We start from the raw sequence: 24,510 nt of genomic DNA, 5'->3' as shown, positions 1-24,510 counted from the left end.
GCGTTCCATGAGACTTGCACTATCAAAACAACATGATACCGCAGAAACCTGCATCTCCGAAAGAATGTGAGTACTATGAGTACCGATAGCATAACCATCCGGTCAAGTGCTGGACGCTGTTATCGATATTTCTCATTCGTGCCGCGGGCCTTTCAGAATGGGTAATATTGTGACACAAGCCGTGCAGCGATGATGGCGATGGTCCTCGGCAACTCCCAGTTTGTGGACGTGTTCTATCATCCCTCGAGGTGTAAGTGCAGCATGCTTGATGATGACTCGAAAGACACGAAACAGGATAAAAAATCCAACAAGATACAAGCAAACTCTTAGGGAGGTTGATACCAGCGGCGAGCGAATGTAATTTCATGTGGAAAGACATTCGCTTGAAGATGTTTCATAGCTTTACTGTAGGTATGCTTGTGAAACCAGATCTTGTTCCACCTAAGTGGATAATATCATTATCCTTGTTGAATTATCGACAAAAGTCAAAAGTTTGAGAATGAGTCAATTTGCTTGTGGTGCTCACCATACTGATAGTCGACCTGTTTTACAAGCGAATGCAATGGTAAGGACACAGGATGCGGCAAGGAGAAACCTTACGCTGACTGGTAGGTGACTAGTACGCCAGCCACCATCGATTTATCGCATGACATTAAACAGCGCGTCTGCTATTTCTCCCCTCCTTTTCCACCCATGGGGCCCCAAGCAGCTGTTGTCGACACGGAGTAATCGGGCTTGCAAAAAGGTCTCTTCGGAAGGTCCTATGAAATATTGTTTGTATCCTCGTATCTCATGGATTTCAAGCTGATTGTCCTTGCTGTAAAGGTGGTTGCTGAAGATAGTCCCTGCGGTTTCAATACAGCTCGAAGCCACGGTAGTGTGTAATTTATGTTGAGCAAAAGGTTACTTCGCGTTGATCAGAGTGGTGTAACTACATCTTCGAGCGATTTTCGACAGCATCAGACGGAATGATGACGTTAAAAAGACGAAGAATTGACCGGGATATGATGGGTATGCATTGATGGCCAATCATGATAGAAGTTATTGATATGCAACTTGAACTTTGCACTTGAGGGCTAAGTTCTATAGATCACCTGACTGCACCCGCGCAAGAAGGCTTTCACAAAGTGGGAACTTGGAAGTGCACCATCACCCAACCTCAATCGATTATGATGAGTATTTGTCTACGATGCGCATAGACGGTCGCGTCAAGTTACCGAGAGCATATTAATTAACGTATCATTAGTGCGACTCTGAGGTATAATCAATCGCCGTTCTACAGGTGTGGTAAAACTTGACAACCCAAAGTGCAGGCATGTTACGTTCGCTCATGAATACTTCAGAACACGAAAAGCTTTGCAAAGCCAAACATAATTGCAATAGCTAGCCACATGACCAACGATGAAGACTTTTCAAATTTGTGTGGGAGGGAGGGGCCTTGAGCTTCAGCAACGGCGTCATCAATGTCAGCGATTTCTCGATAAAGCCTATTGGCTGTACTGTCTAGATCGTATTGCATACATATCGAATAATACAGTTTTATATCAATCACACCTTCACAGGAGGCAGCTCCCACTGATCTGGCCCAAACCGTGGTATAGACATCATGACACCGGCATTGTTTTTGGAAGGCTTGGAAAACGTGCACATACTCTGTTTTCCAAGACTCGACAGCCATGCAGGATTTATGATTGTGAGTCCTTGACGTTTGTCAGCATTTATTAGATTCGCAGCGGCAGCAACAGACCTTTGATCCAGGTCCGTGATGTTTGGACTACTTCAGAAAAGACGAGATAGTCTGGCGGAGGGCGATTCATAAGCACAGACGTTGGGTGGATGAAAACATCCTCGGGCACTCCCACCGCCGCATACGGGACGCCTTTAGCAGTTGAAAACTGCTTCCCACTAGTGTTTTTTTGTATCAGATCTTTCCGTACCGCTACTTGATCAATAAAGGCGGCAGCAAGTAGTTGACGGATAGCTTTTAGCTGAACAAAATGATGTCACCAATGGGAGAATGGTATGACAGGACACCGATTACCTGAGTGTCGTTGGGGGGTTTAATGTTTGTGTTAAAGCCGACTTCAGCGTTTTGAAAATTTGCTTCGGCAATGCTGCTTAGTTGTGCTCGCAGCTTGTGTATTTCTTCCATGGCCTATAGTCTCTCATTATTTTGCTGCGAGCTGGATATCATGACTATTAGACATACCTTTGGCCTTACAAAGTGGGCCTTACAAAACTGGTGACCCCCTCCGGAATACTCGTAGGCCCCGACAACCGAGAGTAATCTGAAAATGTCACTATTGAAGTTACCCAGCGAGCCATGAATCTGCTCAAGTGTTTAGCAAAATGCTGGACAACCAGGTGGAAGACGAGCCTGCTGAGACTCAAAGAATGTCCGCCGACGGGCCCTCATCGCCTCTTTCGCTCTAACGGAAGCGTTCTTGATGTGTCCCAGTCCTTCATCGTCACCATCAGACTCGCTATCGGCATCTAATCCCTCTTCGCGAAGAAAAGGGTCACCGACCGACATCGCTGCCACAATCGAGATCACATAAGGTAAACAACCATGTTGCTGACTCCCAACAAGCATTCGAGAGAAGCGTGGGGAAAGCGGGAACAAGCTCATTGCCTTCCCTAGAGGCGTCACTTGGCCCCCGATCGTTGACATAGACACCCCCGCTTGCGATACGAGAGGTGTACTACTGAGCGCGCCAAGACGAGTCAGGACCGTCTCAGCCTTTTTCAACACCTGCCTATCTGGAGGGGTTGGGAAAGGGAAGTTGACAACTGCATCAATGTTCATGCTTTTCATCTGCAAAACGACGCCCTCGATCGGCGTGCGCAGGATTTCAGGCTGTGAAAAAGACTCGAAATAATGCTCATAAAGAGCAGAGGAATAGAGTCTATAGCAGTGTCCTGGACCTGTACGACCAGCACGACCAGCTCGCTGGGCGGCGGAAGCCTTGGAGATCCAACTGACCTGGAAGGACTGAATTCCGCTCGCCATATCATAATGTCGCTTTATACACTGTCAGAGTATGCTTCTCACTATCGATCGAAATGCTCGTACCTCTTTCGCTCGACCAGAATCGATTACATAACGTATATTTGGTATTGTAAGGGAGGTCTCTGCAACATTTGTTGATACTACCACCAAACGATAGCCTGTTGGTGGTGAATCAAAAACTCGCATTTGTTTCTCGCTCGGCAAGAGCGAATACAGAGGGACGACATGCATTGGGACTAGATCCGTGTTGCTTGAGCTTGTCAAATATCAATATAAGAAAAAAATTACCATCACACTCCTCGATATCGATGCCAAGTTCAGCGTTGACCCCATCTTCGTCGTCACTATCAAGGCCTTCAGGATCTTCCTCCGCAAGATCTCCGTCCACATCGAGTGCTAACTCCTGCTCGTAAACGCCAAACTCGATATCCTCGACCTCGATGTCGGCTGCAAGTTCCTTTTGAGATAAATGATTAGACCACCACTTAAAATTCCTCACCATGAAGCGGAGTAATAGGACAGTGAGCTTCACTGGTAACGGATTCTGCAAAAACAGAAGAAGCTTGAATAACTTGTCTCCTCTTCTTTCTTGCTTCCAGAGCTTTTCTGCCATATCGTGCCTCGAGCTTTTTGCAGACGCCCAGAATTTCATTTTGCCCTGTCAAGAATATGAGGATACCTCCCGGTGGCAAACGAGCATGAATCTTGGCCGCTTTCTTGACCGCTTCGCGCACATAGTCAGAAGACGTCCGTCGATTGAAGTGTATTGTTACAGGGTGTTGGCGAGCATCAACGTTGACAACCGGAGGCGGCGACGAGAACAGCGTCTGATTCTCTGCAAAGTCGCCGACGCGTAGGGTCGCCGACATGATTATAAGCCGTAGTGGTTTCATACCCTCTGAGCCATCCTTCCACATTTGTTCACGTAGCTTGATTACCCGACTAAGGACGCCGATCAAGATGTCGGTGTTCATACTACGCTCATGCGCTTCGTCGATGATAATCACCGAATATTTTGAGAGTAAGAAATCGGTAGCAAGTTCACGCAAAAGTACCCCATCGGTCATGAACTTGATCGTAGTTGAAGGAGACACGGTTGCATCGTATCGGATCTGGTACGACACGCGGGACGAGGTCAAGGATAGTTCACGAGCCACTCGAGACGCCATTGACATTGCCGCAACTCGCCTTGGCTGCGTAACGCCTATCATTCCAGGGTTTTCTGCGTCACCAGTATCAGTCATCATGAGATATACTTGTATGAGCAAAATAACCTCCAGTAGGATTGCCAAAACCGGCTTCGTAGAGAAATTGTGGGACCTGGGTAGTCTTTCCGCTACCAGTTTCACCGCAGATAATTACCACTGGATTGAACATGATGGTTTCCATGATGGGCTGCTCTTCTGCAATGATAGGCAACTGCATCCTCGACTCCTGGATATCAAGGGGACGAATAACGGATACCGACTTGATGCTTCTAGAAGACGCAGAAAACGTTTCTTGGGTTTTCGTCATGCGTTCTGCAAAAGATGTAGAAGGAAGCTTGAGGTCTTCACCCAGGGGACCGCGCATTGAATTCGGCTGTGACGACATTGACTTTGGTTTTTGAGATGGAGGTGGGGCTGGGTGCTCGATTTCGAGCAACGATGGGGTCCCTTCAGTTATTACATGACCTTTTGCTGTGTTGAGCTGTCTTACGGCCCAGTCCTTAAATCCAAGACGTTTCTTTGCAGGTGGAGGACACTCTTCGTCCTCATCTGAACCTACTGCCGAGATGTTTTCTTCTCGATCTTCATTGTGCTGTTCTTCATCGGTATCATAGGCCGAATCAGAGCTGTCAAATGATGATTCTGATTCCTGTTCTGAAATCTCTGTCTGTGGCACCCTTCTTTTCCAGCTCGGAAAAGAGGCCTTCTGAGAGAAAATGTCAGTTCGAAAGTTCCTCGGTCAGGGCGCACGTACCATTCGACTCTTTCCATTCTTTTTATTCACGACTAGGGGCGCCACAACAGAACCATCAGGATTCCGTTTGAGCGCTCCACCAACAGCGAAAGTGGATAAAGCTGGCTGCGAGACTGTCGAAGCCAAAGTAGGATCAAAGAACTCCTTCGTCACTGGACCCTCATGTTCATCATGCTGTGGTGTCTGATCAGCTGTCTCAACAAAGTCATCCATCGCGTCAGATTCGCCCTCGCTATCTCCGTATTCATGAATAGTGAAATCGTTATGGCGCCGTCGACGCTTATTGGGATGGCCCTCCATAGCACGACGTACTTCCTTGTCTTCTAGCTTATCCTGGCGTTCCCGAGCTGTAGAGGTAGCTCCTGTACCAAGAGTAGACGATGATTGAAGATCAAGGCTTGAAGTTTGAGCTTGCGTCTGGCTATAAACCTCTGTGGAGATGCGACAATAAAATGTAGAAGCTTGACATACGCTAGCTTCTCAAAAATTACAAGTCTCTCTTCTTTTCTTAGCTTTTTCTCCTACGGGAACCGTTGTACGACTCTTCTGGAAGGTAAGGAGATTGACGCACAACATACTTTTCCAGCCTCTTTCGCTTCTGTCTCGATACTTTGGATTCTGACTGTGCTGCAAGCTTCGGCCTGTATGAGCATCTTCTAGCCTTCAAAAATGTGATGGACAGACCTCCTTCACAAGCCTCTCTTTTCTGTCGCGCTCCTTATCTTCGAGTGATTTGTATTCAAGGATCGCAGCGTTGGGATCAGGTAGTGCATCGGTTGTAGTGGCAATACCGTTGCTTTTACGACGTACCTTCCCCTTCTTCCTCGAGCCTGCTGTAGACCGGCGAGCCTTAGAATTGTGTCGCTCATGCTTAAGGTCCATGAAGCGTCAGGCTGTCTTGGTGAAAGTTGTAGCATAGACTTTTTTGATGATGATAAAACGGTTATGTAATCAGGGGCGGACTGTCACTTTAATACTTGTGAAGTCCTACACACTGACTATGAGTGGCGCACGATATTTTAGCCGTAAATGATTGCATTATGAGAAAGAGAACCCTTGCAAGCAAGATAAGTATGGTATACACCAGCGCACATGGTAACTAGCCTAACAGAAGATAGTAGAAAGAGATAGATGCTCTCAAAGCTTGGGAATAGAACGAACGCTACAGATGGTATACTTTTGGATCACATCAGCCAAAAATTTGTCGAAAATCGCGAATGCTGAATATGAAACTAAGGTGAGGCAACGACGAGGGCGTTAAAGTTATATGTCGCTTGGGCTAGCCTCAAAAGTGAAGTCTGTTGCCTGCAGATCAATGACGGTCTGCCCTCCTCGGGTTAGTGTACCATGCATGGTCCCGCCTGCTTGGATGGGTACAGCTAACTTCGAAACGCCGGCCGGGACGTTAAAAGTTTGTGATTGACTGGAAGATGTCGAGAGTACGACTGTGGCAGGGGAGGTTGCCAGGACCACAGCCCAGACATTGTCTGAAGTCTAGATTTATCGTAGTTGAGATAAGCACCCTGATATTAACGAAGCACATACGATCTGGTAATTGGTTGGTCTTCCAACTGAGTCGCTTGACGCAGAAGCCGAGGCAGGATGTGGCCGCGACCACATTATGAGCTGGTCTTTGGCCGGAGTAGAGTATGATCCTGTCTTGAAGGCTGAGGCGTAGTAGGAGGTGAGATTGAGCCAGCCTAAAAAACTTAAGTTACCATCGGATCGTTTGCACAGACTAGAAAATACACACCAGTGTGATCATTACCATCAACCCATGCTTGACTCATGGGCTGGGCGCCCTCGATCGGACCAATATAGTGCGACTCTCCGTAATCGTTCCAAGAAATGATTTGCACTATATCTACTTGGTCGCGGATCTTGATCAATGACTCCCACCGAGTAGCGTATAAATGATCATCGCTGAGGTAAATCCACTACAGGACCTTTGTGAGTGTCTGCAACATATACGACGGAAAGGCGACCCACATTTTTATTGTAAGTTGACGGACCATAATGGGTAAAAAACCATGGAGACACAGCTGCCATGTACGTTTGGCCGCCACCCATTGCACTCAAACTCGAGATGTATGTCTCGTCCGGACTTGTTGACCCGATGACACTAGACAATAGAGAGCTGACGGTGGAGGATAGACCACTGCTGATGTCTCCGAGTAGACCAGGTATGGACGATACAAATGAAGTCGTGACTTGGATTGGCCATCCGGAATTCCACTGATAACAATTAACTTTATGCAAAATGTGATACTGGAAGAACCTACGTTGAACATGCCATTAATCACTCCATTGTAGGTATTGAACTGTGATGGATCGACAAAAAATGATGGCACAAAATGAACTGCGGAAGATCCTGTTAATTGTTGCACAAATTGAGTAGACCATCCAGAAGCGACGGATCCCTGTCCAAAAGTGCAAGTTTCGCCGGAGAAAGTTGAGGCCATCACGCGGCCATTGTAAAGCAGCTGATTGGGGTGCGCAGCATAGGTAGTTATGTAAGTACGAAGAGTTGCAGCATCGGAAGCTGTGGTACAAGGCAAAGACCTGTACGAGTGAGGATTGGCTGAAGAAGTTAAACCGAATAACCAACTTACGTCATATCAAAGGACATGAAAAGCTTGAATCCAGTTCCAGACTGGAGAGCTGCTTGGTAACTATGAATTTGCTGAATCAGGAGTCTATTACTGAGTTAAAAATAGGGACTTACGCATTGGCGACCTGCGAAGGCTGCCAAGAATCCGATCCTACATTCAGAGCAAAGCCGTCGATTCCACTGGAATGCGCAAGCAAGATGTCCGCAAGCCAATTATCCACTGTATAGGGGTATGAATTTCCGACCATGAAGTGTGCAACAACATATTTTGATGATACAGAGGGGGGGCTTGTACTACTGGGCGCCTGGGAAGTCGTTGTCATAGTTGCCGTGAAAGAAGAACTTGTAGGCGTCGTGCTGGACGGCGGTGCGGCAGACGAATTGACGGCAAGTACAGGGTGTACAGCGGGTTTGTGTGAAAATTGGTGGTTAAAATGGTTTATGTGTCGGCCAATCCCCAAGGGAGAAGCCAGGGAAAGAGCGACAAAAGAAAGAAAAATGAGCGGAAAGTGCACGAGCATTGCTGGTGACACCACGAGTCAAACGAGTGTTAGGAAGTGAGTGGAAGCCTGAAGGTTAATAAAGAGTTTGCGGCGCAGCCGCCAGGGTCCAATTTAAAGGATGCTGGTAAGGGATTAGAGGGAAAAAAGGTTTGGGCTCATTCCTATTATATACTAACATACGGCGCTTGATCCTATTTAATGGACACAGAACGTCAAAACGAGCACAACTTGAGAACAATGACAACGGTCCGCCCGGCTACACCAAGCTTATTGTTCCATGTGATGCATCACGTGACCTCGGCAATGTCCATCACACGAACTTCAAAAACTTCGACTTGGATACGGTTGAACGACCGGACTTTTACTCGAGCGAATTGGCGATAGCGATGGCTCATTAAGTCCCAACGTGCGACGACATCGTTAGGCCAAGCATTTAATTTGTGTCTTTATCGTTGAGTTCTTCACCAGGCACGGTTGTGAGCGCACGTTATGCCCTACACAAGCGGCGTCGACCATTCTCCATTGAAGCGTGTGGATACCGGTGTCCTTTGGAACAAGCAAAATCAATGTCTCGATCAATCGCATCACTTATCGTACCAGGGTCATGCCCTCTAACGTGCGGTTACCACTTTGGCCTGCGTAATGCCTTCTTTTGGTGTAGGGTATTCTTTCCTCTCGCACCCCTCACGACCTGCAGGTCCTCGAACTTCCTCTTCGCATATCGTCGTGCTTCTGCATCATCGACTAACTCATCGACCAAAGTTCTCTTGCGATGAGCACGAGGAAGGTTATCCGTACTTGCTGTGCCAAATGGCGTGTTTGTAGTCACAATGGTGCCAATCTAGATCAAAAATAAGCCTGTATGATACAATATATTGTGTTGGAAACCTACAGCAAAATGTTTCGGTAGTCCTTTGATACCCTTCCCATCCCCGTCGTCCTTTACGGTAGAAGCGCTTGGGATCAAGTTGATTGCGCAGGCGAAGAGCTTCGACTTCACGGTGCAATCGAGGTAGATCGGCTTCAGCGGGCGCTGGAAGGTCAAACCAGCTTGGACCAGCAGTCTGGTTTTCCATCTAAAAAATACTCGTCCATGGGTCCTTCAGTTGATAATAACAAAGTGAAACTCACGGCTTTTCGTTGTTTTTTAGTTGAGGCGAGCGTTGGTTTTGGAGGGGGTGCAGGAGCAACGGTTCCAGAGGTGGCTGCTTCTGCGCTGCTGGATGTCTGGGTCTCGTATAGTCGCAGGGGCGTGACGTCGATCTTTCACGAATTCAAAATATGCAGGCGGAAGTTCCCCTGGATCCAATGGCGGCAATGGCCTGTAGTGAGACTCAGCAAATGATGAAGCATGTTCTTCATAACACGCAGTACCTCTCCGATTCGTCACCATCCAACTTGATAATATCTTCTCCAGCATCCAAACACATTTTCCCGCAATGCTTTTTTCATTTTTGCTGACTCTCGAGCGTTTGATTTTGCTTTATCCAAGAGGGACTGTAAATATTCTTGAGTGATTTCTTCATCGTCCGAGTCGGAATCCGAGTCGCTATTGGAGGATGAATTTGAACTAGAGCTCGAAGAAGAGCTTTCTGAAGCCAGGTCTGAATCGTCGAAAGAGATGAAGTCATTTTGGGTAGCCTTCTTTTTCCCTTTATCTTTCGCTGCTATTGTGTTTCCTGGAACTACTGCAGGCAGGATCGACATAGCAGTCTAATGTAGGATGTATGTTTGCCAGTGCAAGCTAGAAGTTGGTACAATGCGTAGCTTACATAATGTCAGGCTCTGAATTAGCATATGACATAGAAGACTTGATTTTTGTCACATCGATAGAACGGGTGCTAAATACTGACTGAGCTTTACATTCATAAAACCTCCGAGGATACGCGCGATCTGTGATATCTGCAGTTGGACAATTCAAAGCGGCGGAACATTGAAATGGTACGAGTCCTCACATGGTCTAGGCACAGATGCACCAGGCACCAATGTAAGAGAAGATTGACCGTTACAGATCCACAGACGACGGACGCGAGTAGTGTCGATGACTTGAATGATGAGTAGTCATGACACTGTATTCCCATCGCACTCGAGTATCAAGAAAAGCTCTCACATGTACCGTAGGCTTGCCAACCGCCAAGAGGATTCTGGGATCACAGTAAACTTGCGAACTCACGAGTTCACTCAAATCGAATCGTGTTGGAGGATGAAGCTGGCTTTCAAGAATTTTGGCTGCATGATGATTCATTTGAAACGTACAATCGTCATCCCATTTTTGTCGCATCCAAGGACGTGCATCCACACATTTGCAACACCATCTTCTTCGCATCCAACTTGCATTCCATTATCCTTCAAGACGATGTATTCTCTTGCTGGGGTCTGTATGACGGCAAGAGCCGAGTGCAATGGTACACCTTTTGGTGAGGTAAGGTGAACGCTCTCAACATGATGATGGCTGTGAAGAAGTCTTGAGAGTACTGAGCCAAAGTATAAAATTACTGCGTACGCTGGTAGGTAAAGGTTTATCTTTGGTTTTTCGCTTCTGATAGTTGCAAGGGTCACTTGAGATGGCAAACCTGCGAATTCTTGCGCCATCTGATTAGATGACATCCACTGGCCACTAATGCTGTTTGCCGACTGTCAATATGTTCCAAAGAGAGCCATCTCATTCAGTGGCTCACCTATTGGCAACCACACACGCCAGGACATATCGCTCGGCGACCACCTTTTTCGACAAGCCGACATCGTCTTCACCAGAGATGCGGCGCAGCCAATGCCTGCTTATTCCTCTGTCATATTCCTCGTAATTCGCCCATCGAAGATTCTCTGAGATCGAGTTACGTGGCCCCGCAGAAATACCAGTACGAGATGATATGTATCTTGACCAGTCAGCACGCAAACCAGAGGAGTAGACTTCAGATTGAGGAGCGTTGAGTGCCCGGCCAATGACTTCGCAAGTGGATTCCAGCACGTAGAACTCGGATAACGAATTTTCGTCTCGAATCGTGATGGCCCAGATCTCACCTTTCACAACTTCTTGGGCATCTTCCACAGTTCTTTTTAGCCATGCTGTTGGATCTCGCTCACTTGTTGTTCCGACAGAGAGCGTGAACCAAAGTCTTGTAACGATAAACCTGAACCTAATGCTTCACTGTGCTTTGTCCTGAACTAAAGACAGCATACCTCAGCGCCACAACCACCTGCTTCTCATCATCTGCGCTCGCCCAGAGACGTGCAGACAGAGGGTCTATTCCAAGCGAGGAGTTGTACCTTCCAACCCAAGAATTTTGAAACGCATGTCTCCAGAAAGTCACTTCGTTCTGACGCTGACGCAGGTAGGGCCACATATTTGTTGTGTTTTGTGGATGGTACTTCATTATTTGGTTTAGACGGCGACCATGATACTTCTGTGTGAGTATATGCATGGCAGAAAGGTATACTATATGGGAATATCGTTAGAGACATGTCAAACCTCCAGATTGTATCCTGCCTGCATATCGAAATGTCCGAGAGACCAGGGTGCAAGTCTGGCGATCTCGATCAGTGAGTGCAGAAAGGATTACTGCCCAGCGTTGAACCCGTTTTCTGTCGGATAGCTTAGGTGGAAATGTAATATTTGTTAAGGATGGTATCAAAACGGGAGCAGCCTCAAGGCCAAAAGTACCGGGGGGTGTAGAAGTAATTTCGTCAGCCCTGTGGTCGTTGTGGAAGACTCGCTGGGAGATTCCTGATGTGCTGGCGATAATTGGAGTTGTTGTAAAAACAGGAGGTTTGAATCGGCCCTGAAGGTTTGTTGTAGAGCCTTTCTGGACAAGGTTAATATTTCGAGGTTGAGTGATGATAGGTACTGCGTTTGATGAAGCACTCGGACCAGCGCGCGCCTTGAGGGTTCCAGTAGCCGTGGGTAACTTCGTACAAATTGGAGAGGAGTTGGCATCACAGACAGCTACAGCATTCACAGCAGAGGACTTTTGTCTTTTTGTGGACTCGAACATAGCAGAAACACGGGGCCGTTTCGTGCTCTGGCTCACGGTGGGGGCGTCATGGCTTGATGGAGCGACAGCAGCCGTTGGTGATGTACAATAGTTGGCAGCTGAGTGATCCACCGGACCAGACACAGGCAGTGCTTTACGTAGGGCAGATTTTTCGGCGGATGTAGCAGTGAGGTCCTTGTTTATTGTCTGTGCATTACGAGTATGATTGAGAACAGTAACTCCAGTGGAACCTGCAGGAACTAGATCGGCTGGATAGCCTGCGTGTTCTGGTGCCATTGTTTTCGATATTGATGGTTGGATTGAAATGACACCCTGAGGCTGAGGGTCACCACGGGCAGCATCATAATTAGTTAATTTCAGGAGCAGAACAGCTTTTCCGAGTTTCGAATACCCGACAATGCGACGTTCTTTGCACAACGCTTTGAGCTGAGGGACTGTGAGCTTTGCGAGGTCGCCGGCTGACGTATTAGACATGGTGAACGGCCTGCAGAGTGAGCAGTTTTAGTCAGCAGCTGACTCCTGGCCTGAGCTTTACGTAACATTATTACTTGGATCATGACTCATCAACGCCTCGGTTCCTCAAAGCTCCCGAATTAAAGGTAACTAACGTGCGTAAGAAAGACCTTGAAAACCCTCCGATGCATCTCTTTCACTGCCCTTGTCCTTCTCCGGTGACTGATGGCCCGTGCGTTTTAGTGCCCACCCTTATATGACCATCATCCCCGCCTTCCCTCCGCCAAACTTATTCTACTACCTTATTCTGCCGACAATGCCGCACACGTCGTCATCACAAAGTTATTCGACTTATCTCTAACCTCAACTGCGTCTCCTTATCCTGCGCGTGGTCTTCTTTGGTAAGTGACCAAATTTAGTTCCTTGAGTCATCCTTTGTCTCATGCGATTGAGGGCTCCGGATATCTTCCTCCTAGTATTGGAGGGCTGCGCGGAGTCAGCGTGAGGTTGAAAACCTCAAAAAGGGGTCCAAGCACAGCACGGAAGGAAAAGAAGTACTTCGAAAAACACGCGACGCGTGCGCTCAGCACAAGGCACTGTCGATGCATATGACAGCCTGGATGCTATTTTTGACCCCAAAACAAAAATACTCGATGAACCCCGAGCGAATGTTTGATTCAATATTGCTGCTGCAATTATCAGAAACACTCGTGAATTGTGTCGCTTTCGACTCTGATTACCAGAAAATTAAGCTTGATATTACGACGAGAGCATTACTGTTTGATGTGTCGAGTTAAGTTCCAGTAGACGCCTGCGAGAGAGAATCAATAGCTGATCCGCAGGATGCTGCTATCGAGAAAACTTAGGGTTTTAAGACCAGAGCTCGAGTTGGTTACTGGCCGGCCGCAGCGTCGTTGTACTAGAGGAACGTGGTGATGGTAAGGGGACAATGAGAGCCTGTGTTGATGATATGAAGACAGAGTTCAGCCTTGTAAAGTTTTTGTTACCTGGCGCACTGCACTTACAAGCAGTAGATGCGGCAAACGTAAACGTTGCGGAATCCATGCAGTTGCAAAACGAGTACAAGGAATGCTGCAGAATTCAAAGTTAGCGCAGAGTGCTTGCGTGTGTGCTGGGCTCACAACATAAAATGTACCGTAAGCTCCCTGCAGGCGTCCCTCATCTTTACATGATTCGGCAATTTGCGCAAATCAATACGTTCTGACAAGGCACGCCGAAGCACCCTGCATTAATGTCCGATGTTCACTGGGGCTGATCCGGCTCTGTTGAGTCTTTAAACGGCAATTTTATATCCCCTGCTTTTTGATCTCAGGGATGATAATCGCACCTTCAGGTTCCAGGAAACATAAACAATGATGTTTTTACACAGCCCAGGGATTGCACATGTGTAGCACTGATGAGGGCACGTTCTGTCGAACAAATAAAGAGGTGACTTGAAGGAGATCAATCATCAATACAAGGAGCGTGTGAACTGATACATGGTCTAAATATTTGTAAGCCAAGTTGGTTCGCAGGTGCCCTCTTTGGCTAGCGCAACGTTCTTCAATCGTACTGTGCCTCGACCTTTCATGACACTAAGGTTTGCGACTAGTGTATGACATCTCGGAACGAAGACGACGGGCCTCCGAGGATGTCCAGGCGATGCCTGTCGATGTCAGACACATACTCGTACCAAGGTGCGGGTCTTTCCGCGGGGTCAAGTACTGGAGACATGTCAGTTCTTCCTTTTCATCAGAATGCCAGTGCCACATAACGTTCCTTCATAAGAACTGAACAAATGTTCATTGCCATCGACGCCAGATTCTGGGCACATAACTACGAAGTCTTAGGATCGGAGCGAACATCGGTGGATCAAAGGACATCATCAGGTGCACCACGAGCTGGGGTAGGTGCGGCAGCACCATCTTTTTACGTTCATGCATTCGCACCCGCGTCTCTAAAAGGCAGTTTCACACGACGAGATTGTTCTGTAAGGTGCATTCACCCTGATTGCAACTTTCAAGATCGAACAAACGTTCAAGTTATGGTACCGAGGCAAGTAACAGTTACCCGCACGATGCAAGTCCAAATCTGCAGTAGGGCGACGTTGCTACCGTGACTTACCCTTATCAGTGGAGAGCCAAGTTTTTTTAATTCACTGTAAGTCTGTTTGAGTTTCGAAAGTGCCATTTTTTTTTATTTGATCTGCCTATGGCAGAACTGGAAGTCTGGGACCATCATCATTTATGATCATACATCGGTTTGCGGCGTTGAGCTAGGTAAACCTTGTTTTGTCACATGCATTGTAACAGATTTATTCTTTAGTAATTAACGAGATTTGCCAGATTGTCAAAGTCTGGTACTATGTACTACTACGTACTAGCTAAGGACGCTTCCGACTACTTGAAGTCCGGAAGCTGACGAGTGCAAAAACAACACCACGTGCTTTAAACTTTTCCGCACCGGCCCCGAGCGCTCAATTTCCATTCTTTCCGGATCAACTGCTAGCACTTTGTCTCATCTACTGTTAGGTCACACTTTGAGGGTCGAGAATCAAAATTTTCACTCCACACGTGTGCGTGGATCTTTCTGATTTTTGTATTTGATCAGCCTTTTACAAATGGGTAGTACGGCTGCCTGTCCTCTCGAATGAATACAAACCAACATGTTGATGGTTTCCTATGTGCAAGGGCAAATGAAGTCTTGTCGCCGTTCTCTGTTGTCACGGTGTCGCAGGCGCCTGTTGCATGTTCCCAATACCCATACTCTTCAATGCGATCGGTTGCTGATCGATCCATCTCCGCAGGCCCACTCTATCATCCAGATGCAATCGATCGCAAATGAATCGTACTCATTTAGCGCTATGTGTAAGTTATGTTCGCAACGGCGCGCTTGCATTTCGCACTTCTCGGGACGTTTTCCAGAAAGATACGACCGTCGCGTCAAGAATCCCGCGGTGATTTCATTCCGTTCTTTGCGAATTAGAGTGAACTACGATCTCATGTCATTTTTACCACTCCGGTAAGGACGCGCATCCAAACTCTCACATATCATATTGACATCTTTACCCAACAGTGTGTGGTTATCGTTGTACATGCGGACCTTTTGTAGCTGCTCAAAAAAGGTTATGTGCATTCCACCCCTCGAAATGATATATGCAAGATGATCAGATCTTTGACACGCTTAGATTACTATTATAGTAAGAACTATATTTGTTGCCTCCGGATATTGTGACTGATGCGAGTATAGAGGCATATCTGGTCATAGAACACCCAGGATGTCGAATGGTCGTGCTTCTCTCACTCGCCCTCTCGTTGGGTATATGCAAAGGGTATCAAAGGGTATATACTATAGATCTAATAAATACGACGACTAAAGGCTACAGGGTACGTAAATCCGCAAGAGTAATAAGTTATGGATGCTACAAATATTTTGAAATATTCAGGGATTCCTCGAATTCCGACATGTAACCTAATTTACTCCTACGCTTTCTAAGTAGTATGGAACTTGATCTATGTTCGAATGAATGAGCGACAGGTCGTTCCATTGACACTGCGTGGAGAATGAGACATGCCGAAATTGCGAAGGGGTGGGTTGAACCAAACTCCAGTCGCCTCCACCGCCGACAGCATGGTGAATCTCTGTCTGAGTATAACCTTGATACTCCAGCATCGAGCTCGTCGCCGATGCGTCTGACATCGGGCTACTATTCCTTGTCCTTGATACAATGGCGTTTGCCCATGTCTCGTTGTTGGGAATCACAAGAGGTTCTAGGAGTGTCTATGAGAACCCGTCACCGACGGCTCAAAAAATGCATACCATAAGAAGTGTGAGACTCCCGTTCAGCTTCATAGGGTGACTCGGATGCTGACGAGAATTCCAAGGGTGGGAGTGGTTCATGCCTAGAAATTTCGCCATCATGTTCTCTTGATAACTCCCGCAGCAATTCTGCAGCTGTGAAGGGGATCAGTGATCATGCAAGCAAAACATATTTCAAAACGGGCATACCTTTCTTCAAGGTTTCGCGCCTTGTCTGGGGAGTTTCCCCTGTGATCAAGCGAATCGCTGTTTTGAGTTCTTGGAACCCATCCCCCTCTTTGACTCGATACTGCCTCTGCGATGCAATTTTGCTTTGCTTCGGTACGGGACGCTGGTAGCTTTGCGCACCGCGGTAGAGCTGCATATTTGCAATCGCGCAGGAGTGAGTCTACATGTGGAGTTAGAAGCCTGCTTTTTATACCATCCTCTACCCTGTTTCGTAAACTGTATTTTTTTGGACTGTTAGCCCTTACTCGATCTCGAGATCTTCGGAACTCATTGTTTCTAGCGCCTAAAGGGTTTTAGTACACATCATCATCTCGGCGAGCACAAGGTTTGATCTTGTCTTTCAAGTTGAGTTGGATCTTATGATCTGAATAGACAGGTCAATCAGCCACTACTTACGAAATGTGATTTCACCGATCTGAGGACATCGATGCCTACGTTGCTCAGATTTTAAAGTTTGAACGGTCTTTCACCTGTGTATGCATAGCAATCCATCCGACGGGTAGAATCGCTACCGGAACACGACTTCATAGGCGAGAAGCGATTCCAGCATAATCGCTCCTGCATTTCGCCACAGCGAAAATCATTGTAGAGTCAGCGACTCTGGTAGAGATATTAACTGACATGTGTATTAAGTCATTGATGGAAATGATCAAGGGCAGCTGTGGGACAGGTGTGGCGTATTCGAGGCTGTACATCTTCACCCGTTATGCGTATTGGACGTGCAGATCAAGTACACTTTGACGTTGGGCAGCCGGGCCTGAGGCCTGAGCCTGATTGGCCCGGATAATTCCAGGAGTCTCGTCACCTGCGAATTGAATTCGAACCGGGTTCGTCTGTCCAGTATATTCCGATGGGTCTAACCGTGCAAAAAGTCTGGCTATGCGCATTCATTCTTGAGACACTCAAGAACCTTACTTGCTCCAAATTTCCTGAGTAATTCGAACGCAGGGACTTCCATAACTCCGTGATGCTATGCTCATGTCATTCAACACGTAAGTGTCTTTGATAAGTAGTACCAAGCACATGGACTTGTAGCCACAGTCAGTCGAAAGCCCCCATTTTTACTGGAATAGGCAGATGATGATCCAGTCTGATCAGAAAGGGTTTCTTCGCACAATAATTTTATGCGACGGCCACCGACACATAATGATGGAACATTGTGATTGGTCGTGTCCAAAGGAAGCCAAGTGCGCTTTTTGTCATGAAATCCTGTGATAGCAAGTAAGGACCAACTCCACTTACCTTCTGCTATGGCGTCACGGTTGGCCAACGGTATCCGAGCTGCCGAATTGATGACGAGCGAAGCTGCGCCGCGACTACTATGGATTCGAAATACTTGGTCGAGTTAACAACACTCTTGACTCTGATTATAACAAGTATCGGATCCTCACCGGCAGCAAGTGCTGTCATTTTTTATCATCGGTTGTTGTCCGCTGAGGTCAAGCCCTCAGGCTATATCGGACACTACCTACCAAATAGACCCAATGACGCGTTTGTATGTATCTTTGTCCGATATCTATGCTCCCGGCTTGCAGTGACGAGGACACGAAGGCTCTTGATATGATAATGGGTATTGTCACTATGACTCTTTCTCCTCCGAGGGATGTCTTGTATGGTCATTCTGGGGCCGCACCTCCGTTCCCGACGCGCGTACACTTGATTTGTCCAGGCCGAACATTTGATACTTGCAGTGACCTAGTCTCTTACCCAGTCATCGAAATCGGAAATAATTTTTATTCGAACGTGGTGGGAGTAGAAACTAAGGCAATGCCATCATTGCCGACACGGGAAAGAGCGACTAGATGACGATATGGAGATGTAAAGCGCGTTACTATTGGAAAAACTGACCCAGGATGTTAATCGCCTCCGGATCCTTTCCTCGATATAATTGTAAGCGGCTGATACCGATATCTATCCTCTTATGCCCAATGATTTCCTTGGGAGAACGGTGCGGCTGGTGCGAATAATTTTCCCCCAGAGAAGCAAGTCCTTTACTGAAGGTTTAGTCTAGTCTGGCAATCCGCGATGATAGCAGACTTTAAACCAGTCGGCTTAGAGAATCTTGATCCTAAAATTAGCCACGCCGTGCAAATACAACCACACAACCTACTTGGGCCTAACTTGCGGTCCGTATAATCTTAAATCGTGAACGGGTTTCCGACTGACCGGCCCACCGAGTGCTTTTCAATGAAAATTTGTTGAATAGTTTATTTCCTCTAGTTTATTTCTTAAGAATATACTGCTATATAATTAGGCACACTGACCATGAAGAAGCTGCTTTATAATTATCAGGAGCAGTAGATGATCCAACTTACAATTTTCCAGACATACGAAAAAGATACATTTTGGTGGGTATTCTAATATGTTGAGATCGTAGCTAGTCAGTCCGTCATGTATGTCTGGTCTGTCGTGGTGTGGCAATATAGAACGTCGTACAAGCGGTCATCATAGAAGAGCAGTAGAAGATATAAAGAGCCAGCTTCGCAAAAGAAAAAAAAAAGGGGGGGAAAGGATCATGACAACGCCTCAACTTAACAGGTTTTCGAAAGCTGTCGAGATAGCTGGCCGAGGGTCTGGAAATCGCCGAATTGTCGTGCTAGCCAGAAAGGCAAGATCAACCGAAAATCGTTATGTAGGTTTATAATAGATGGTCGTGAGATACTGTAGCTTCATGGTCAGCAATCGTGATGGACGTCATGATACGAAAATGTAAACCTTCGTGCGATATCGTGTGGTATTACCCACGGCCAAGACACCGTTGCGAATTGCACTGGTACTCAAGTGGTGTAAGACAACATGAGATGGAACAGGGAGAACGCTAGCATCATCACTGAGCCCAGGACCATCAAGACCTAACCGAGTATGCGCGGGGGCTGCCAGATGCGCACTGGTTACATCCGTGCCACTGGCCGTAGTAATAGGAATGGCAGGAGCTTCTAATTCTGCGGTCCTCTCCTCTTTGTGAAGTTCACGAGCAACGGTGCTCGTCATTCCCAACAGGGATCGTCCCTGTCGTCGCTTGCTTTCGCGCTCCCTTTCGCGTTCACGTTCACGATCACGTTCCCTACCCCTGTTACCTGCGGGAGACTGCCCAGGTTTCGCATTTAGTATCAGTTTATCAAGATGCCGTGGCAGTCCAGGAGCAGGTGGAATGTTGGGAGTAGGGACATATTGATAAGGTGTCTGATCGTACTCGGGGCTAGCTGTATACGCTAGGTAGGCTTCTTCCTCCCGAGCAGCTGCAATAAGCCCTGCGGGGATATCATCCGTCCATTTGGCAAGCGTACCCTTTGGATCGCTTGCATCCATAACGGAACCGTGAGTAGAGCTTGTTGTTGACCAGAAGGAATGCGCATGAGGGTGTGGATGGCGCCCCGGTGTAGCACCGGCAACAGACGACACGTGGGGTGGAGTCAAGCCGGAGATAGGAACAGCGACGTAATTTGCAAGACTGCCTTCATCATCAACGGCAGTAGGCAAGTCATCTGCTACCCGCCACTGTTCGTCAACGATGAATCGAATATGATGAGTACCAGGCATGAGTGGTACCCGTGCGGACCATGATTTGTCACTCGATGGATCGCTGGCAAGTTGTTAATAGAAGGGCAAAGGCTTCCGAGGAGACGACATACTCGGGCTCCATAGCCAAACGACCTTTCCAATTGTCGTCTCCAGCACGAACTAAGACAACACTTTTCCCACCACCATTCCATGTTATCTTTACAGAGACAGTTTCTTTTGGTTCCTCACGTGATTGATTTGGTCGATCCATGAGTTGGCCGTTCTCCCCGTCGGTGTCAGCATTCGCCGATTTAGCTATCTCCTCCTCCGCTTTGTGAAGGGCAAGTGGGATGGTTGAATGGACGGTCTCCTGAATGAAACCAGGTGGATCAGGTTGCTCAGATTCCTCAATCTCACTTTCGGCATAAAGCTCTTGCATGCGAGGCTGAGCAGACTGACCGCGCAAAGGAAAAGAATGAGTGGAATTATACTGCAAAGGTGCACCTCTGAAGTAAGGGCTTCCTCGCGGGCGATGGCTATGATGCACCGGGATATGGGTGGATGGAGGGTGATCCAAGAGTAGTTCTGCCGAATAGTTTCCCGTATCAGTAACTCTGTTTGCGGTTCCTTTCAAATCCGGTCGACGTCCACGAGGGGAAGTGCCTGTATTTGAAGCATTATTCATAGTCCCATTGTTAAAAGCAGGATTCGGAATCGGGATTGGGGAAGTTGTTCTCAGTGGCCGACGGTAAGGTGATAAGGGGGAAGAATTCCCAGAGTTGTGGTACGATGCTGCTGGTGTCAGAGAAAGAGATGCAAGATCTGGAAGCTCGAGGGATTTTTTCTTTGTCCGTAACGAGCGATGAGGTTGATGGGGATTGGGTGATGGTGAGTGTGATGGGGCTTGTCGACGCACAGATGAATCGATTCTTCTGCTCGGGACAGGTGAGCGTGAGCTTTGATTGGTGTGTGATGCGGTATTTCCCATCTCACGATAACTGTGGTTGTTCGCCGTTGAAGACGCTCTTTTCGTCCTCGTCGCAATAATCGAGCTCGGTGGTGTCAAAAAGAGGTGATACAATGATTATTATCAAAATGATAAGTGATAACAATAATATATAATATAAATAACTTCGAATGCCATCATTCACACTGTAAGTACAACTCACTACATCCGACTCATACTCTTACGGAAGACTCGAGTCGATATCATGAGTGGAGATGCATCTCCTACCTCGCTACTCACCCCAGCACCAAATATTGTCGTCGAATCGAGCTCTGGTTTGATCATCCCGGAAACTAGAGACGGATTTTATGGTTACACCGATGAAAAGAGTCTTCGACAAGTGAGAGTGTTTTTCGCCAGACATGTATTGGACTCTTATAATATGAATGGTCAGATAGAAGAACAAAAACTAGCACAACGCCGCACTTCTGACGTCGTGCATCCTCGGGCTGATAGTACATCACTATCTGCCAATTTCACGCTGTCTTCTATCCGTGAAGCCCTTCAAATACAGACGACTAAGGAGTTACATCCGTCACCTTTCTCTGACGACGAAGATAAAGAACAGGTCTCGGATACTCAGCACAACAGTTCGTCCTCATCTGACGTATCTCATCTCACCCTTCAGGTTTATATGTCTCTACAGTGGATACCGTGATCACCCCAGAGTTTGCGCGTATTGCCCTGTCTTTTCAGAAATGCCTTGAACTTCGCGACAAATATATCACGAAATCGTTACAGAGGCTGGGTGATAACCCTAGAGACCACGACGGTGTGTTTCACGGCGTAGCCGAGGGTCTGGCAGATGTTTCTGGGATCAAACCCGATGTTAAGCAATCTTTGGCTGCATCCGCCGACAGCCCTCACGAGCCTTGGGTCATATATCCGAAGCCTCCTCCACCCCACTGGCAATTTACTGCGAAGGAAACGGTCATTAGCGCAGATGGTCGCATTACACCGGACAACCAATTCAATTTATCTCACTGCCAAATACCTGGTAATCACGAGTGGGAGTTTGAGATAGATGACAAAGGCGTGTATCAAGTATACACGAATGCTAATGGTAATTTTGCTCCATTTCTGCCAGAGGAGCTTGGTCCAACCCTTTCCCAGCAGAAAACAAGGAACCAATCTTCGATGTACCCACTATCAGAGAGTACTTCGTCGATCTAGACTATGTCCTGGGTGTTATTTCCGATGGTCCAGCAAAAAGTATGGCATATCGTAGGCTCAAGTATCTCGCGAGTAAGTTCGAGATGTACAGTCTCTTGAACGAGGGTCAGGAATTAGCTGACATGAAGGTGCGTTGAGACCATCGAAATCCATCCTTAACATTCATGAACTATTCGTCTGCAGAGTGTGCCGCACAGGTGCTTCCTCCACTGTCGTACAAGGTGATAGGGGCTGATTTAAGCGATTCAAGGGACTTCTATAATGTGCGAAAGGTGGACACGCATGTCCATCTAGCAAGTTGCATGAACCAGAAGCACCTCTTGCGGTTCATCAAGTCCAAGATGAAACGCAGCCCTCATGTTTGTATGAATTCTCCTGTGGTATATCAACTACTCAGACGTTTCGCTATTTTAGGATGTTGTTATCTTCCGTGATGGGACAGACTTAACACTGGAACAAGTGTTTCAGTCGCTCAAGCTGAGCGCATACGATCTATCCATCAATACGCTTGATATGCACGCCCACCAAGATTCCTTCCATCGGTTCGATAAATTTAACCTGAAGTACAATCCGATCGGCGAGTCTAGGCTGAGGGAAATTTTCCTGAAAATAGATAATAAGATAGATGGTAGATACTTCGCTGAGATTACCAGAGGTGTGCTTCACGATGCTCTTCCTGTATCAATCTGACATGTCACAGAGGTCATGAATGACCTCGAGCAAAGTAAATACCAGGTGCGAATGCTTTATCTGTGACCCTCGGAATGTTTACCATATCCTCAGAACTGCGAATGGCGTGTCAGTGTTTACGGTAGATCCCTGGATGAGTGGGACAAGCTTGCGAAATGGATCATCAAAAATGAACTGTTCTCACACAACGTTCGCTGGCTCATTCAAGTTCCCCGACTGTATCAAGTGTACAAGCAGACTGGTGCAGTCGACACATTCGAGGAAATTGTCATCAGTAAGTTCTTGTCCCATAATTTCGTACATCTTAACAATGTACTGTGATTATAGATGTCTTCCGCCCGCTCTTTGAAGTAACGAAGGATCCTCAGTCGCACCCTGAACTCCATGTATTTTTGCAACGTGTCGTCGGCTTCGATAGCGTTGATGACGAATCGAAAGCGGAACGTCGATTCCACCGCAAATTTCCTTTTCCTCGACTCTGGGACTCCGAGCAGAATCCTCCGTTTTCATATTGGTGAATAAGCACTTATCTGCAATTTGTTATTCATCAATTGAATATCGGATAACCACGTCCACAGGATGTACTACATGTATGCAAATACGGCCAGTTTGAACCACTGGCGAAAAGCACGAGGGTTTAGTGAGTTTCCTTTCTGTGATTGCCTTTTATTTTTCACCAGTGAAATTGACTGCCACGCAGACACGTTCGTATTCCGACCCCACGCTGGTGAAGCAGGAGACACGGATCACCTGACCGCAGCTTTTCTTACTTCTCACTCGATTTCACATGGAATTTTGCTTCGCAAAGTCCCCGCGTTGCAATACTTATTCTACCTGAAACAAATTGGGCTAGCTATGAGTCCATTAAGCAACAATGCGTTGTTCCTGACCTATGAGCGCAATCCGCTTCCTGACTTTTTCAAAGTTGGGTTGAATGTGAGTTTAAGCACTGATGACCCATTGCAATTCCATTTTACGAAGGTGAGCTCACGGCCCTGATGCACGTTGTTGTTCACTCACTTGGACACCGTGGTAACAGGAACCACTGCTAGAAGAATATAGTGTCGCAGCTCATGTGAGATTTTTACCAATTACTAGTCTAATATTTCCTAGTGGCTGACCCATACGACAGATCTACAAGCTTCCTCAAAGTTCACTAGCAGAGCTCGCTCGCAACTCTGTGATTCAAAGTGGCTTTGAGATGGAGATCAAAAGGCGCTGGCTCGGCCAAGAATGGTATCTACCAGGCGCTGCAGGCAATGATATTCACAAGGTATGCGAGTTATTTTGATATGCTCGGCTTATTTATATATTCACCGACCGCAGACGAACGTGCCAAATCTTCGACTAGCATATCGGCACCGCACGCTACTTGAGGAGCTTGCGATGATCAGAACTCCACACCCTGCATAGCCTGATCGGTATCATTCGGTGATAGTAGCATGGAAGTATATGCCATTTTCTCTTAAACAAGTGTAGCTATAGTTTCTCAAAGTTCTAGATATGGAATATGCTTTCACATGATATAGTTTCGCCATGTCTGATCTTGGACTGATCACCTG

At 47.0% G+C, this 24,510-nt stretch overlaps 7 protein-coding genes across 7 annotated transcripts; 1 reads left to right on the top strand and 6 right to left on the bottom strand.

The window, feature by feature from the left end:
- Positions 1 to 1,137: 1,137 nt before the first annotated feature.
- EDB93DRAFT_1319680 (P-loop containing nucleoside triphosphate hydrolase protein) lies at positions 1,138 to 5,906 on the bottom strand. The gene is made up of 13 exons (XM_041454886.1): positions 5,657 to 5,906; positions 5,544 to 5,606; positions 5,444 to 5,493; positions 4,973 to 5,393; positions 4,285 to 4,924; positions 3,510 to 4,232; positions 3,299 to 3,457; positions 3,074 to 3,246; positions 2,388 to 3,022; positions 2,210 to 2,300; positions 2,042 to 2,155; positions 1,748 to 1,988; positions 1,138 to 1,700 (listed from the first exon to the last, which is right to left on the bottom strand). Exons 1-13 carry the CDS (start codon positions 5,852 to 5,854, stop codon positions 1,549 to 1,551), a joined length of 3,660 nt encoding a protein of 1,219 aa, XP_041310574.1. The 5' UTR covers positions 5,855 to 5,906; the 3' UTR covers positions 1,138 to 1,548.
- An 83-nt stretch (positions 5,907 to 5,989) lies between these two features.
- On the bottom strand, positions 5,990 to 8,211 carry EDB93DRAFT_1128353 (glycoside hydrolase family 71 protein). Its single transcript, XM_041448832.1, has 7 exons — positions 7,698 to 8,211; positions 7,585 to 7,644; positions 7,255 to 7,534; positions 6,962 to 7,207; positions 6,726 to 6,909; positions 6,518 to 6,672; positions 5,990 to 6,466 (listed from the first exon to the last, which is right to left on the bottom strand). The coding sequence occupies exons 1-7, from the start codon at positions 8,102 to 8,104 to the stop codon at positions 6,236 to 6,238; spliced, it is 1,563 nt and encodes a 520-aa protein (XP_041310573.1). The 5' UTR covers positions 8,105 to 8,211; the 3' UTR covers positions 5,990 to 6,235.
- Positions 8,212 to 8,653: 442 nt separating this feature from the next.
- On the bottom strand, positions 8,654 to 9,798 carry EDB93DRAFT_1128346 (uncharacterized protein). The gene is made up of 6 exons (XM_041448831.1): positions 9,515 to 9,798; positions 9,461 to 9,483; positions 9,278 to 9,408; positions 9,218 to 9,219; positions 8,956 to 9,162; positions 8,654 to 8,927 (listed from the first exon to the last, which is right to left on the bottom strand). The coding sequence occupies exons 1-6, from the start codon at positions 9,791 to 9,793 to the stop codon at positions 8,709 to 8,711; spliced, it is 861 nt and encodes a 286-aa protein (XP_041310572.1). The 5' UTR covers positions 9,794 to 9,798; the 3' UTR covers positions 8,654 to 8,708.
- A 529-nt stretch (positions 9,799 to 10,327) lies between these two features.
- On the bottom strand, positions 10,328 to 12,552 carry EDB93DRAFT_1080161 (uncharacterized protein; the record flags this gene model as incomplete). Its single annotated transcript, XM_041445511.1, has 5 exons — positions 10,328 to 10,538; positions 10,590 to 10,709; positions 10,765 to 11,223; positions 11,267 to 11,522; positions 11,556 to 12,552. 5 exons carry the CDS (start codon positions 12,550 to 12,552, stop codon positions 10,328 to 10,330), a joined length of 2,043 nt encoding a protein of 680 aa, XP_041310571.1.
- Positions 12,553 to 15,780: 3,228 nt separating this feature from the next.
- Positions 15,781 to 16,879, bottom strand: EDB93DRAFT_53478 (uncharacterized protein). The gene is made up of 3 exons (XM_041456645.1): positions 16,540 to 16,879; positions 16,351 to 16,485; positions 15,781 to 16,301 (listed from the first exon to the last, which is right to left on the bottom strand). The coding sequence occupies exons 1-3, from the start codon at positions 16,712 to 16,714 to the stop codon at positions 16,003 to 16,005; spliced, it is 609 nt and encodes a 202-aa protein (XP_041310570.1). The 5' UTR covers positions 16,715 to 16,879; the 3' UTR covers positions 15,781 to 16,002.
- Positions 16,880 to 18,783: 1,904 nt separating this feature from the next.
- Positions 18,784 to 21,154, bottom strand: EDB93DRAFT_1128317 (carbohydrate-binding module family 48 protein). Its single transcript, XM_041448830.1, has 3 exons — positions 20,211 to 21,154; positions 19,294 to 20,161; positions 18,784 to 19,239 (listed from the first exon to the last, which is right to left on the bottom strand). Exons 1-3 carry the CDS (start codon positions 21,065 to 21,067, stop codon positions 19,207 to 19,209), a joined length of 1,758 nt encoding a protein of 585 aa, XP_041310569.1. The 5' UTR covers positions 21,068 to 21,154; the 3' UTR covers positions 18,784 to 19,206.
- Positions 21,155 to 21,347: 193 nt separating this feature from the next.
- On the top strand, positions 21,348 to 24,361 carry EDB93DRAFT_1262249 (AMP deaminase; the record flags this gene model as incomplete). The annotated part of the gene is made up of 15 exons (XM_041454194.1): positions 21,348 to 21,425; positions 21,480 to 21,675; positions 21,732 to 22,148; positions 22,199 to 22,386; positions 22,442 to 22,455; positions 22,509 to 22,617; positions 22,673 to 22,913; positions 22,959 to 22,993; positions 23,042 to 23,222; positions 23,276 to 23,462; positions 23,527 to 23,588; positions 23,649 to 23,929; positions 23,988 to 24,023; positions 24,081 to 24,221; positions 24,275 to 24,361. Coding segments are annotated over 15 exons (2,253 nt in total), but the record flags the coding sequence as incomplete, so codon positions are not given.
- Positions 24,362 to 24,510: the final 149 nt, after the last annotated feature.

The sequence above is a fragment of the Suillus bovinus genome, assembly GCF_016758785.1.
Source record: "Suillus bovinus strain UH-Sbo-P2 chromosome Unknown EDB93scaffold_10, whole genome shotgun sequence".
Taxonomy (NCBI): Eukaryota; Fungi; Basidiomycota; class Agaricomycetes; order Boletales; family Suillaceae; genus Suillus; species Suillus bovinus.
This window is presented reverse-complemented; position numbering and strand designations above follow the sequence as displayed.

What these genes read in the sequence shown, in the direction of transcription:
- EDB93DRAFT_1319680 (XM_041454886.1), bottom strand. Translation starts at nt 5,854, where the DNA reads ATGGACCTTAAGCATGAGCGACACAATTCTAAGGCTCGCCGGTCTACA. An exon ending in ATTCTGGTCGAGCGAAAGAG is followed by an intron (nt 3,023 to 3,073) that starts GTACGAGCATTT and finishes CAGTGTATAAAG; the next exon opens with CGACATTATGATATGGCGAG. An exon ending in AACCCCCCAACGACACTCAG is followed by an intron (nt 1,989 to 2,041) that starts GTAATCGGTGTC and finishes CATTTTGTTCAG; the next exon opens with CTAAAAGCTATCCGTCAACT.
- EDB93DRAFT_1128353 (XM_041448832.1), bottom strand. Translation starts at nt 8,104, where the DNA reads ATGCTCGTGCACTTTCCGCTCATTTTTCTTTCTTTTGTCGCTCTTTCC. An exon ending in CCTTCGCAGGTCGCCAATGC is followed by an intron (nt 7,645 to 7,697) that starts GTAAGTCCCTAT and finishes GCAAATTCATAG; the next exon opens with TTACCAAGCAGCTCTCCAGT. An exon ending in TTCATGTCCTTTGATATGAC is followed by an intron (nt 7,535 to 7,584) that starts GTAAGTTGGTTA and finishes TCACTCGTACAG; the next exon opens with GTCTTTGCCTTGTACCACAG.
- EDB93DRAFT_1128317 (XM_041448830.1), bottom strand. Translation starts at nt 21,067, where the DNA reads ATGGGAAATACCGCATCACACACCAATCAAAGCTCACGCTCACCTGTC. An exon ending in CGTTTGGCTATGGAGCCCGA is followed by an intron (nt 20,162 to 20,210) that starts GTATGTCGTCTC and finishes ACAACTTGCCAG; the next exon opens with CGATCCATCGAGTGACAAAT. An exon ending in CCACACGATATCGCACGAAG is followed by an intron (nt 19,240 to 19,293) that starts GTTTACATTTTC and finishes ATGAAGCTACAG; the next exon opens with TATCTCACGACCATCTATTA.
- EDB93DRAFT_53478 (XM_041456645.1), bottom strand. Translation starts at nt 16,714, where the DNA reads ATGCAGCTCTACCGCGGTGCGCAAAGCTACCAGCGTCCCGTACCGAAG. An exon ending in GCGCGAAACCTTGAAGAAAG is followed by an intron (nt 16,486 to 16,539) that starts GTATGCCCGTTT and finishes TCCCCTTCACAG; the next exon opens with CTGCAGAATTGCTGCGGGAG. An exon ending in GGAGTCTCACACTTCTTATG is followed by an intron (nt 16,302 to 16,350) that starts GTATGCATTTTT and finishes AGACACTCCTAG; the next exon opens with AACCTCTTGTGATTCCCAAC.
- EDB93DRAFT_1128346 (XM_041448831.1), bottom strand. Translation starts at nt 9,793, where the DNA reads ATGTCGATCCTGCCTGCAGTAGTTCCAGGAAACACAATAGCAGCGAAA. An exon ending in GATGGTGACGAATCGGAGAG is followed by an intron (nt 9,409 to 9,460) that starts GTACTGCGTGTT and finishes GTCTCACTACAG; the next exon opens with GCCATTGCCGCCATTGGATC. An exon ending in GGTTTCCAACACAATATATT is followed by an intron (nt 8,928 to 8,955) that starts GTATCATACAGG and finishes TTTTTGATCTAG; the next exon opens with ATTGGCACCATTGTGACTAC.